This window comes from Buceros rhinoceros, unplaced genomic scaffold (genome assembly GCF_000710305.1).
Source record: "Buceros rhinoceros silvestris isolate BGI_N320 unplaced genomic scaffold, ASM71030v1 scaffold3328, whole genome shotgun sequence".
NCBI lineage: Eukaryota > Metazoa > Chordata > Aves > Bucerotiformes > Bucerotidae > Buceros > Buceros rhinoceros.
In genome coordinates, this window is record NW_010427258.1 from 16,932 (window position 1) to 29,895 (window position 12,964).

Sequence of the window (12,964 nt, forward strand, 5' to 3'; positions counted from 1 at the left end):
AGGACAAACAAACAAAAACTGGATTCCTGAGCTTATAAAACCATTTTGGCAGGTGTTCGGAAAGGTACACTGTAAAATGGCTGTAAAGTAGAAAGCCATCTTTGCTCTCAAATGCAGACTGGAGGTCTGAGGTGGTGTCTGTATTTGATGAGGGGTAGCTTGCTGGTGATGGGGACAAGAGAGAAGTGCTATTAAAACCAGTGAGCTGCTGAGCCTTACTGGTAGGACTGGAGCCTTCCAGCAATCACGTCACAGGCAGGCTGTAAGTAAGTTAGTTTACACCTGCACACCTCTACTGTGCTGTACTGGCTTTGCTGGTGTCCAGTCCAGGCCTCCGGCAAAGCCTGAAAATCATCACTGCAGAGCAGCACTAGTCAGATGGGGTTGAGTATTGTCAGGGTGCGCAAGAGCTACTGGTAAATCTTTGTATTTACTTCATGTTGAGAGTGTGGTGTGTAATAGGAGGTTATTTTGGTTTGGTTCCTTTTTACTTTAAAGAAGCGTTTTTTTATTTAATGCTTCACCTTTTGTAGAAAAGGTCACCTCATTTTTAAAGAAAATGACATTTAATTGGTATTTTTATTTGGCATTTGAGATAGGATTAAAGTCTATTTTTTAAAGGATGCTCTGGAGGTTGGCAAGATTCTAAATCCTAAATAGATTCTCATTCCCAAATACCGGGGTTTTATTTGCTAGGGATCTATGGACCTACATTATTATTATCAGTACTGCTCTCAAATTTCTTTATACAGTGGGGAGGATTCTACACTGCATCCACACGTGTGTGTTGGGAAGACTGTGGTAGAGAGTAGTTACAGTCTCTCTGTGTGAGCAGAGACAAGTCTCTTGATAGTTGCAGAGGTCTAAAATTAAACTTCATAGAAACCATAATCAGCTCAAAACCCCGCTTAGAGTCTAAAAGCTGTGCCCTTGCTTAGCACCTTCCTCCTAATGCTTTCAAAGCCTGCTGCAAACATTAATTACATTAAACCACGCAGCCCTCTGTGAAGTAGTAGGTATACATTTAACAGATGCGTAAAGTTAAATGATTTGGCTAATGCCACACAGAGCCTTCTGCTAACTGAATAAATACATGACTTCACGAGAAACGTTTGGCTCATGAAGCCACAGACTTGGGACTCTGTCAAGGTTTTTCAAGCTTCCATCGCACTGGGAGTGGGTGCAGAGTGGGCGTTTGCAGTGCTCCATCCGTACAGCACCGGAACCAACAGAATTCCTTCTGGAAACAATCTGAAGCACATTTGGGGTTAGCAAACTGCCAGATGTCCCTGAACATGTTCTCACTTTCACCTGGAAATTTTGAAGAGGCCGTAAGAGGAATTTGGTCGTGTCAGGAGATAGCTGTGGAGAGACTGCACGTGCACGTTAAGCCCGGTGTCTCCAGAACATGATAGACGAACCAGCCGTGTGCTGGCCATCTGCGCAGTGCGTTAGAGACGCCTCAGTGCATCCTGGGTGCACTGAAAGCAATATATGTATACACTACACAGCACATGCATTATCTCTGTCCAGAACTGCTTAGAAGGAAACAAGGGAGCTCTACGTGTGCAGTGAATGCTTTTTTGTTTTGAGATGCACCGTGGATGGTTATTCCCCCAGTAGTTAGTGAGAGCTAAGGTCTGAGCGTGTGGGACCTCGCCTGCTCCCTTCAGGCTGGTCTAGAAGTACATGCCATGCCATGCCTTTGAACTGCGGCAGGACGAGGGCTAGAATCGCAGAGATTATTTGCTCAGATGAGGTCAGGGCTCATTTTCTGCTGCCCCTCGTCTCATTGAAGGCCATTTGAAACTGGTGCTCAGCGGTTAAAAGACTGGAGCTTTTTGCAAGGCAGGTTTTGAAGGCGATGTGGAGACGCTGGGTTAGGCTAGTGCAGTGTCTGCCCTAGAGACCTGTATTTCAAAGAGTGATGGAACAATGCAATATTTCACTTGAACCACAGTAAAATGAAGCTGCTCTTCAGGACCTTGACTGCTCCCAGGCTGCTCTGCTGCACACTTAGTCTATGACTTCGTGGCATTAAAAACACAAATCATATCTGAAAAATCTCACCTCTCCCCCAAATCCTGCTGTTGTGTTAGAGGAGTGAAGAACATACAGCACACTCAGGAGAAGCTGCGCTCACTTCATCCAGCTGTCTGGATTTCTAAAAGGCTTATGCTATAGCCACTCCCGTGGTGCATATGTGCTGGGCACCGATTAATCTTTAGGGTATTTCACCAAATAAAAATGCAAGAGATCTGGATTAAGCTAACCTGCTAGTCTAGGGAGCCATTCCCTATGCCTAACCAACTGGGTTAATCCCTGAAAAAATAACACCTGCCCAACAAAGTGAAAAGAGGGAGCTGATGTTACCCTCTTCAGGAAGGCACACCAGGAAACACTGTGTGGTTCATGTTTTCATCTTGACCAGCCCATTGGTGGCCAGATCTGTTATTCCACCTGCTGCAGAAACCCATATCTAATGTTTCAAAATTAATAAACAAATAAACATAACAAACCAGAGAACAAAGAGGAAAAAAGCCCCAAACTAGTTTTCCCCCCATCCATTTTCAGCACCCTGAGGCAAGTTCCTTCCTGATCACTATCTCAGTAGAAAGTGAACCTAAATGCCCTTATTGAAGTATTTTCTTTCTAAGGGTTATTTTTCCTGGTCAATAAAGCATATTCAATGCTGGTCTGCCCCATGACAAAGGTATCTCAGGCAGGATCTTGGCTGTGGCTTTTTTCATGTTTTATGGCAGCTCAGCTAGGTCAACAATAAATGCTTTGAAAATTCACACCCTTTTCATGCTTCATCTGCAGGTTCCTGACAAAGGTACCTGCTTTAATTCAATCGAATCATGAAATTTAATTTCCTGTATGTTTACATTTTGCCATCAAGCAAAAGGGAAATCCTAATACTGCGTGAAGTGTGAGACCTTGCTTGCTCTAGTTACCAGTTGTGGATTCCATGCTAGGTACGCTGTTTTTTAAGCTTGTGCACAGGACTACAGTCTTGCCTTCGTGTTTTCAGAGATTACAGAGAATGATTTATTGATTAGGCTGCTAATGGAAAGCCGAAGTACAATTCCTCACTTTTTCCAGAGTTTCCCAAACTCCCTGTAACATGGGGCTGTTGCACTGATGCACTGTTCTGCGCCGCAGTGGCAATGGCAAAGTTAGTGACGTACTAAGGCAGCTCACTATTTGTAAAGCAGCCTTGGATTAATGGATAGGTTTACCTCCTGACTTGCAAACCAGCCCAGAAGGGATCTGGAGCTTTTCAGGGGGTTATTCTGTTGCTCTCCCTGTCTCTACTGCATCTGTCCATCCTCTCTGAAATGCAAACGGCTCCATTTGAATGAATCCTGGCACAAGCAGTGCCACGCAGTGTCAAGACCAGAGATGTCTGCTGTCCCAGCTTGCAGCAGTATCCCCACAGCTGTTGTCTCCTCAGGGGCTGAGGTTATACCACTCCAGACCAGCACTCCTGTGGTTTAAGAGGCTGTGGTTACCAGCGTGCCTGCCCATGGCAGCCTCCTTAGACATCACACAGCCAGAACTTTGCATGGCCTGGGTTTTTGTTGTGGCCCTGAAATGTGCCTGAACTTAAACATCAGCAGAGCAAGCACCAGGCTTGTACAAGAAATCAGGGCTTTTGTAATAGTGCATTTACAATCTGCAAGGGCAAGCAGTCCACAGCCATCTTCAGCCATTGTAAATATAATGACCTTATGCATCATCACGCTGTGATGACTTGGGTGAGTTTTAGGAGTGTATGGCACGGGCTTCCTGGTGCAGAGAGTGATGTTTAGATGTGAAGAGACTTGAATGTCCAAGGGTGAGACAAATTAATCATGAGGAAGGAGGCTGTGTAGCTGCAAACAAAGAAATGAGAGAAAAATCTGCCCCAAAATTATTTCTGTTGAAGCAGGGAAGTGTTTTGCATAGGAAAAAGGTTGTATTCATATCTGGGACTGCTTTATTAAATGATAAACCATCTTTGTTTACTCTCTTTGCCCTCAGTACACATCTGCAGGTAAATACTACTCGGTATATAATCACCACTCTACCTGACTTCACAACAAACCTTTGAATTTTCAGCCCGTCAGGTAAGGCATCGGACTGGCTGTCTGTGTATCTCCTTATGAGATTCGTACGTTACCTAACGTTCTCATTAAGGTGCAGTTCGAGCTGAGGGGGAAACGTTTTCTGTTCAGTCTCATTTCTTTTTATTTCATGTTGTGTAGCCAGTATTTCAAAAGGCAGATTTCAGTATCTTCTGTGTTGAGCAGGAAAATTGTTGCAGCTACAAAAAAGCTGAAATGTCTTTGAAAGAGGTCTGCTTTTCTCATCATCTCAGCTGGTCTGATATTGCCCCATAAAACTGCTGCGTTTAAATCATTCTTAAGCCGTCACCAACGCAACACCACTGTTGTTCAACTGTAGTGAGCAGAAATCTTTCAGAACTCTAACACTGACTGTGGAAAGCCAAGAGCTGCTTTTAGATATCACTGCGATTTGTGCAATAACCAATGTCCTTCTATCGTCATAATTTCTGCCTTCACAGCCAGTGAATAATTGTTTGTTAAATATACAGAGTTTTCATCTTCAATGGTAAAATATTCAACCGTTTGTACTAGTAGGGGATAACTTATTTTTTGCCTGGCTGCCTCTAACTCTAAGAATTTAAACCAAAGGAGACCACTTTTATAATCAGGAGCAACACATAGTCAGAAATAGATAGAACTTAAAAGGTGATTTTTATTTTCTTAAGTTAAACTTATATGCACAGCAGTTATGCAAAGGATTCACTTTTCTTGTGCCTTACCTCAGTAGTCTATTCAGTTACTAGGTGTCTTAAGACACAGGACCAGAACTTAGGTGTCCTGTCTCGTTTCTAATAGACACCTTTAAAAATTCATCCTCGATCTGGTATAACAATTTTTTAATTATTTTTTTTTCTCATCCTGCCTTATTTTAATGCATTGATGAAGAGATTGAAGGATTTGTTTCAGACCGAATCTTTGTCTTGCTAACATAGAAAACACTAAAATCTTGAATGAAAAATAAATTTTCTAATGAGAGCTGATTATTTTGCCAAAGCCCACTTAAATAATTGCTCAGGATTATACCATTCATTTCCCGTATGTTTCAAGAAAGGGTAAAATGGATCAAATGGAGAGCAACTTTTGTCTTTAAGGTATTTTCTCTAGACGTTTGTCCTTCCTAGATTCATTGGTGTCTTCTACTTTTTGCTGTACCATCACTGCACTGGAATAATAGTCCTGAAATGGGGTGTTCCCCAAAGAGCCGCAGCGTTGGCACTGGCTGTGCAGAAAGCTTCGCCTGCTGAGATGTGTCTGCAAGGGCTGCCACTTGTACACACTAGTACGAAGGGTACATTGACTTATCAACGTAACTCTAAATGTCATCTGAGCAGGCAGTACCTACCAAGACAAACATGATCACAATTACTAGGACTCAAACCTAACTTTAGCTTTTCACCAGAATCCTTAAAACGTTGCTGTGACAATAGAGGAATTTATGCTGCTCACTATTTTCTGCTGCATGCTGCCTCGTTTAGTTAGGCTATGACAGTGTACCTTAGAATAGAATAAGTGACTTTCCTTACCAGAAATAACGGAGTCATTCAAAACTTCCTCATCCTGATAAAAAACAGAGTCTTCCTTGAGCTCTGAGTTCATGATCATGTTTTCTTTGTTCTCATCCGACTCTTTAACTGAGTTCCGCTTATTTTCTGAATCACTGCTGTAACTCAGCGAGTTCTCCTTTTCTTTGTTGCGCTCAATGCTAGATGTTCTGGATGGACGGACATCCACTCGTTTTTTTGGAGAGCCTTTGCTTTCTCTTCCATGGAAGCTGTGGGTGGAAGGTGCACAGCTCAGTTTTTACAAAAGACTCTTTTATTGCCATGGTAAGGACTTATCATTATATGAGAATGAGCAGAATGTCTTGTAGCTCGTAAAGGCCGGGGCAGAGAGTTCAGCATGCGACAACACAGGGTGGCATTCTCAAGGCTGTGTTGAGAACGACTAACATGGATCTACTTTTCTATCTCTGTTGTAAATATAAGGTACAAAAGGGTGGTGACTAACGTATTTCTTTGATATGTAGCCATGTGCTATATATCTCTGCTGATCTGGCAAAAATGCATAGCATGTCCTTCTAATACAAAACATACATGGCATGTTATATTACCATTCTGATATTTTATGATCATGACACAGGTTTGAGAGGGCCTGGAAATAATATCAGATGAATCTATTCCCCGTGACAATAGCTGTTAAAGAATTGAGAAATGTTACCAGCTTAACTCCAAAGCTCAGTGATGGAAAAGGTTATCTCTGTCCTCCGCTAATACATAGGGGAATTTATAATGAAAACCAGACAAGGAACCCAATATACCCCACACGAGCATTTGCATGAAAGATGGATACCGTATATGCTCGTGTATAAGCCAAGAGGTGTATACTGGGACAGCAGCATTGCTCCTTTGTAGACTACTGGTGTCTAGAGCAGCACGTGTCTTAGCTGCTCTGACTTGGTATCTTGTGGGAGATTTTCTTTTGCATTAGGTCAGGGATTATCAAATGATTCTACCTGTATGAAAACCTACTTCCATGTCACAGAGGCCTCCTTATAAAGGAAAAACGTTCTTTGAAGTAACTGCCATATCGCTTTAACCACAGCTGGATGTTCAAAGTAGCGACATCAAGAGGAAAGCAAGCCCAAGCCATAGGAGTAAATAAAATGCTGATAACAGGGTGGGAACATTTACCAAGAAAAACGATTCAGTGGAACGACTTTCCTCGTGCACTCATTTAACCAAGAGGCTGTATGTACCTGTCCTGCCGGTGTTTGGTGGCCAGAGCCCTGTGGAGTTCTTCAATGACTCTGCTGGGAGGTAAAGGCAGGTGGACAGCAGCCAGGTGAGGGGAACCAGTTGGCGGTGTTACCTGTCCTCTGACATGAGAATCTGAACTTTTCTGGCCAGAGGGATGGAAGAGGGCAGCTTGTCCTGAGATTTGGGTGGAACCAACAATGACATAATTCTTCAGGATGGTGGAAGGAGGAGATTTCATGGCTGGGTCATCTATTTCACTTCCTGCTGTCAAAACACAAGAGGGTAAGAGATTAATTTGTTGTTATATTGATCTTTTGTTCTTGCTGGGAGGTAAGTGGTTAAGTTGAGCAACTATCTGAATTCAAAAGGCTCGTACCACCTAGATCCAGATCTTTGATCTAAGAAAATAGATGCCTGACCCATTTCCCCTCTTTCCCACAGGATCAGATTCTCCTTTTTCCCAGCCCACCAAGGCATTCTTGCTTGCCAGCACTGTTCCTCCGAACCACCGCTGCTTTGTGCTGTGGTGCTTTGCCAGTCTAGCACTTTCTCTGCTGAACTCTGGCAGACTGTATTAAAATTTATGTACTCTGGTTCTCAGTCAGGACAAAGTGTCCCAGTGTCTATTATCTGCTCCTCTGTGATTGGTGCACAGCTTAGACCTCTGTCTTTCATATGTCAGTTGAGGAAATGCCAAAATCATTATAATATGAGGGTAATGTTTGCATAACAAAACTTAACAAATGAAGTCCAAATTAAAGATGTGCTATTAAGCACCAAGAAGAAAAAAGAAGAGTAGGACAATCTAATATTTTTTGGCCCCCAGATTCAGATATTTTTTTATGACATGACAGCATTTTGTTGGAAGTTAGACTGTGATACATACGTTTCTGTAGCACCTGAGTCCAAAACACAGTGGTCATTTCCCTCGTCGTAAATTTGCTGGTTTTACGCTCTTAAGATAACTGAACTTCTGGCCTGAAAAAGGTGCTGATTGGTTTTCCGGGTCTGCAGTTGTCTTCCCCTTTTCCCTGTCCCTTATATCTCGCCCCCAAGCCCCGGGCATGCGACAGTGACTACACCAGTGGCTCAGCCAGGGTGTAAAAAGGCAGTGCTAGTGTGTCCCTCAGAAGAGCATTTCTTTTCTCTTGTTGCCACCTAGTGTTCTAACCAGGCATTTAAAACGACACCGCTTGTACGGCTTTTGTCCACACTTGCTTTCGCAGATATTTTTCAACTGTTTTTCTCGTACTTTTGAGACAAATCCTTCCACTCACAGCAGGGAAAAACTTCTGCCCAGGCCAGGATTATCCTGAAATACCCATGTAAAACCGACTGGGTTCCTATTAGCAGGATAACTTCCTAGAAAACTGGAGAGGACAAAAGTAGGCTTGAATGTTAACTTCAGTTATCAAGTATTTCCTCTCAGACCCAGCATCCTACATAATGGTTACCAACTACTTGTTTTTACTTCAGTCCACTGCTGGAAATCTGGTACAGCTCTGTAAGGATAGTGCTGCAAGCAGCTGGGGATCTGGAGGTTGGAAGGCAGAGTTATTGAGGACAACTGCCAAAGCCTAAGGAGGAAGAACAGCTCCTATAGCCATAACCGAAATCAAATATCATAAATTTGAGAGTGACAACACTAAGCCTGGTATCTTTTTCACTTTTGTGGGGCAAGAAGTAGAGCATCCTTCAATGAGGAGAGTGGCATCCATGATAAAATCTTCTTCATACTGTAAGAAAGGTCTAGCTTTTTTTTTTTTAATTTTGGGGAGGCGTTTTTGCATATTTCTCTCCCTCCAACCCAGAACCCTCATCAGTGGCTGGAGCTTCATTCATCTCTCTATGTATCCAGGAGACAGGGGTCAAGCTAGTTCCAATGTTACCCTGTTTAAAATCTGTCTGAAAGTGCAAGAACAATTCTTCAAGGGTCTAGGTGCCCAGTGTGCAATGCCTTGGCAATGAGATGCCTTCCCACCCCAGAGCTCCTCCTATGCTGATCAGGATGGTTGCTGTGGCCAACGGGCAGCCAACCTCTGCTAAGCAAAGATGGGTTTTGGCACTCAAGGGAATTTTGACTATGTGCCACTGTGGAGATGCACACTGGACATTTACAATCAGTCATCGCCTGTTGAATCTTGGCCTGAGAGGATGAAAAAAACCACTTCTTAAGTCACTTTCTACTGCTGCACAGTGTTTTCTCAGAGCAAGAACCCTGGGTTCAGCTCAACCCCAAAGCAGAGAAGGAAGAGACTTTGTTTTATCTTTATAACTTCTTGTTCCTGGAACAGGTCAAGGGCCAGTTTTGTCCTCATTGCAGCTTGGGCCAATACTGAGAGTTGAGAGTTTCCGTAGATCACACCTTATTTGTCCTAATGACAGCTGTTCAGTGAACAATCTTGCAAAGTGATGTCTTGGCACCTTGCCCTGTTCCCCGTCTCTCTGTGATTAATTGGTGCTTGGCTTATTCCTCACTCCTTTGCTAACAGCATCTCTAACATTGTTGGGAGGGGAATGGGGGTGGGGAGGGAGGGAATAAACACAAAAGAGCTTTTCAACCTCTTCATCTTCCTTTTCTGTCATAACTGCTCTTTCTCTCTCCCCACGCATTTGTATTCCCTTTCTCTCATTGACAGTGTTTGTTTAGCCTTAACTGACCAGTGCCGCTACATCCACACAAAAATAAACAAATGCATAATCACTGTTGAAAAGGGTCCATAGTTACTGGATCACTGAGAAAACTACGAGTTGTTCTTTGTGGAAAATTTTGAATGAGAATGAAATACCAAAACTCAGAATATCTTGGATGTTACAGGAAGTGCTTTGGTTAAGCAGCAAAATATCTGACTCAGAATGCAGTGAAGCGCCTGTAAGCTCGTCACCCTGCATGGGTCAGGCTTTCCCAATAGCCCACGTCGTGCAGATGTGGCCTTCTCATCAGCTGAGCAAAGTCACAGAGGTGTCCTGGTTGTGCCTGGTCATATTGCAAGGTAGAAGGGCCAGGATAGAGCCTGAGAGTGTAGAAGCAATCTGAATAGCAGCTCCCAAGGAATAGTAGGATACTGTTTTGAGTCCAGCTCCCACTTAAACTCTTATGGGTTTTAAGCATGGACAAAATATGGATATTTTCCATGGGAATTAAATACTTGTAATTTTCCTCAAAAAGACTGACATTCAGTATTTTCTGTGAACTCTAATGGTCACATCACAATGCCCCTCTGATGTTTTGTTTCCTGGTGACTTTGAAAATCCTGTTCACTGTGCCAGTAGATGAGTGTGGATGCAAATCAGGGCTGAGATAATGGCTGTCATGTAAAGGTCTAAATATCCAACAGGTCTGACATTTAGATGTCAGGACTTGATTCTAATTTGCAGTAAGGCCCTTTTAACTGCTTTTACCATATGTAGGAGCCCTAAAATTGGAACAAACTAAAATCATGTTCACTTTGACACCTTTTCTGCAGTGCCAGAATGTTGGAGAACGTAACAACATTGGCAATACTCTTGGAAATGGGGCCCAGAGGAACTCGCTTGAAGCGCTCAATGAAGTCTGGCACAGAGTTTTGGGCTGTGGGAGCCAGGTGTATCACTTGTGTGTGTTCTGTGCAACTAGAGCAGCCTTCATAGCTCTAGTTTAGACCTACCTAGAGAGCAAACCCTTCAGAAACCACTACAGAACCTATTGGCCTGAACTGGGTTTTGGTTCTTGTACTGTTGCCCAGCCGGAGTCTGGTGATGAAAACATTTAACTCTTCCACGTGTTTTATGGCATATCGATATGAGCATCTGATTCAGCTGATGTTTGCAGTTGGTTTAATTTGTTTTATGTGCGTTTAGTGCAATAGACTTGCAACAAATAATCCCCCAGGAGACTCAGATAAATATGTGAGTTCAAAGATCAGTCCGTTGTTATCAGGCAACAGAACCACTCAGTTCATGGAAATAATTGGCATTCTGTTCACTCAGTATAACTAGCCCAGTTCACAGCAGTTTGCAGCAATTGGCTTAAAAAAGGATGCAAGAAAAGAATTACATACTGTGCTGTGGAGGCAGACGAGATGTGAGGGATGGAAAAGTCTTCACTGACCAGTAATGACTGACCTGTCATGCCCTTTGTGATTTTGGAGATTGCTTTAGGTGGCGGAGCTGGGAGCAACGGAGGGCTGGGAAGCTGTGCTGGGCTTCTTTCCGTCGGTTTCTGGGGGGAGTCTGTGGATTCAGATGCAAGTAAGGCTTGTGGACTGTCTTCAGATGCTGGCAGGCTGGCATCTTCTAATTCTTCTGAGGGTGCTGAAGGTTTCTTGGCTAGTAGAAAGATGAGGAAAATTAATGGAACATGAAGTTAGTAATAATGATAGGCCAGGGGACAATGCCAGGAACATTCAGAGAAACAGAACACATGGCACACAGCTAGAGGCACTTCTTTTCCATACTGAAAATAGTTACTGTGTGAAATAGCCAACCAGCCAAGGCAGGTAAAGAATGAAATGTATCAGGATATTGAAGAACTGTTAGTTTTGATGTTCCCGAGAAAACCGCTGAAATTCCCTCACTTCCCTAAAGCCTTTTTCTCCTTTTTTTTTTTTTTTGATAACTAAGACATCAAGGCAAAGCAACTTTCAAGAACTGCAATGAATTTTGTTACAGCATGCAGCTGCAGTGGCACAGTTACTGAGCACTTTTCTGTGCTAGGAACACAAAGCCAAAGGGCAAAGAGTATCAAATGGCTAATATTACACGAAAGCTGACTTTCCAATTGTTTGTGGTGTGCATTTATTTTCACAATTTAATTTTTATCTTATTTAATACATGACTTTGACTTATGTCCCAAGTCTTTTCTTACGGTACCTGACTCCAGAACTATTGAATCTTTCCTGAGGTTAAAGTTGTTAACCAGGAAAAACCTGCCGTAAAAAAGATTTGCCATTGCATCTCATCAGCTAGTGCAGAACAGAGAATCGGTGAGGTTCTTAAGAAAAACTTCACTTATCAAAACCTTAATTTGAGATGATGATGAGCAGTGAGCATTTCAGAATCGTCTCCTGTAATGTGGCAAAAGTACCTAGATCTTAAAATTACTGAATCACTGAGCAGTTCATCAAATTGACCTGGCTGTGATGAGGGCACAGGGGCATAGATCCAGAAAGACATGAGGCTGAAGTAAGACGTAAGTGGAATTTGAGTGATGAAGTCCAAAATTAACACCCTTGAATCCTGCTCAGATACCAGCTGACTCTGGCAGTGCTTGAACTTGCACAGTGCCTCAGTTACACATCCTGATCTCTGCCTTGGCGTACACGGGGACCTACAGAGAGGCCTGAGGCTGACTTTGATCCAGGACCCCAGCCACAGCCAGGTTCTCTCCAAATGACATTGCCAGCTACTATGGGTGGCGGGAACCACAATAACCCCACGAGGGTTAGTCTTCCCACCCTAGCAGGTGAAGCACTCATCCAAACTGGGAGATCGGTTTTTAAGTCTATCCTCAGCATATAATCATAGAATGGCTTGGGTTGGAAAGGACCTTTAAAACTCTGGTCCAACCCCCCTGCAGTGAGCAGGGACATCTTTAACTAGAGCAGGTTGCTCGGATCCCCAGGATCCAGTCTGACCTGGAATATTTCCAGCGATGGGGCATCTACCACCTCTCCAGGCAGTCTGGGCCAGGTCTCACCATCCTGACTGTAAACAATTTCTTCCTTATCTCTAGTGTGAATCTCCCTCTTGCGCTTTCAAACCATCACCCCTTGTTCTGTCACAACAGGCCCTGATAAAAAGTTTGTCCCCAACTTCCTTGTAGTTCTCCTTTAAGTACTTATTACAAGTCTGCTATAAGGTCTCCCCAGAGTCTCCTCTTCTGCAGAATGAGCAACCCCAGCTCTGTCAGCCTTTCTTCACAGCAGAGATGTTCCGGCCCTTCGATCATTGTTGTGGTGTCCTCTAGACCCACACCACAGGTCCACATCTCTCCTGGGCTGAGGACCCCAGAGCTGGATGCAGTACTGTAGAGCATGAGCATGAGAGAGATCCAGACTGCTTGGACTGGATAGGTGGCAAATCCAACTCCTTTTAGCATTCTGAATTGTCTAAATA

At 43.4% G+C, this 12,964-nt stretch overlaps 1 protein-coding gene across 1 annotated transcript in view; it reads right to left on the reverse strand.

Annotated features, from left to right (window-relative positions):
* The window catches only part of PHACTR3 (phosphatase and actin regulator 3), a 23,445-nt gene that overhangs the window by 1,343 nt on the left and 9,138 nt on the right, over positions 1-12,964 (reverse strand). Inside the window, exons 4-6 of the mRNA XM_010141797.1 lie at positions 10,973-11,176; positions 6,868-7,129; positions 5,636-5,883 (exon numbers count right to left, since the gene is read on the reverse strand). Coding sequence (XP_010140099.1) covers positions 5,636-5,883; positions 6,868-7,129; positions 10,973-11,176 — 714 coding nt within the window. The remainder of the gene's footprint in view (positions 1-5,635; positions 5,884-6,867; positions 7,130-10,972; positions 11,177-12,964) is intronic.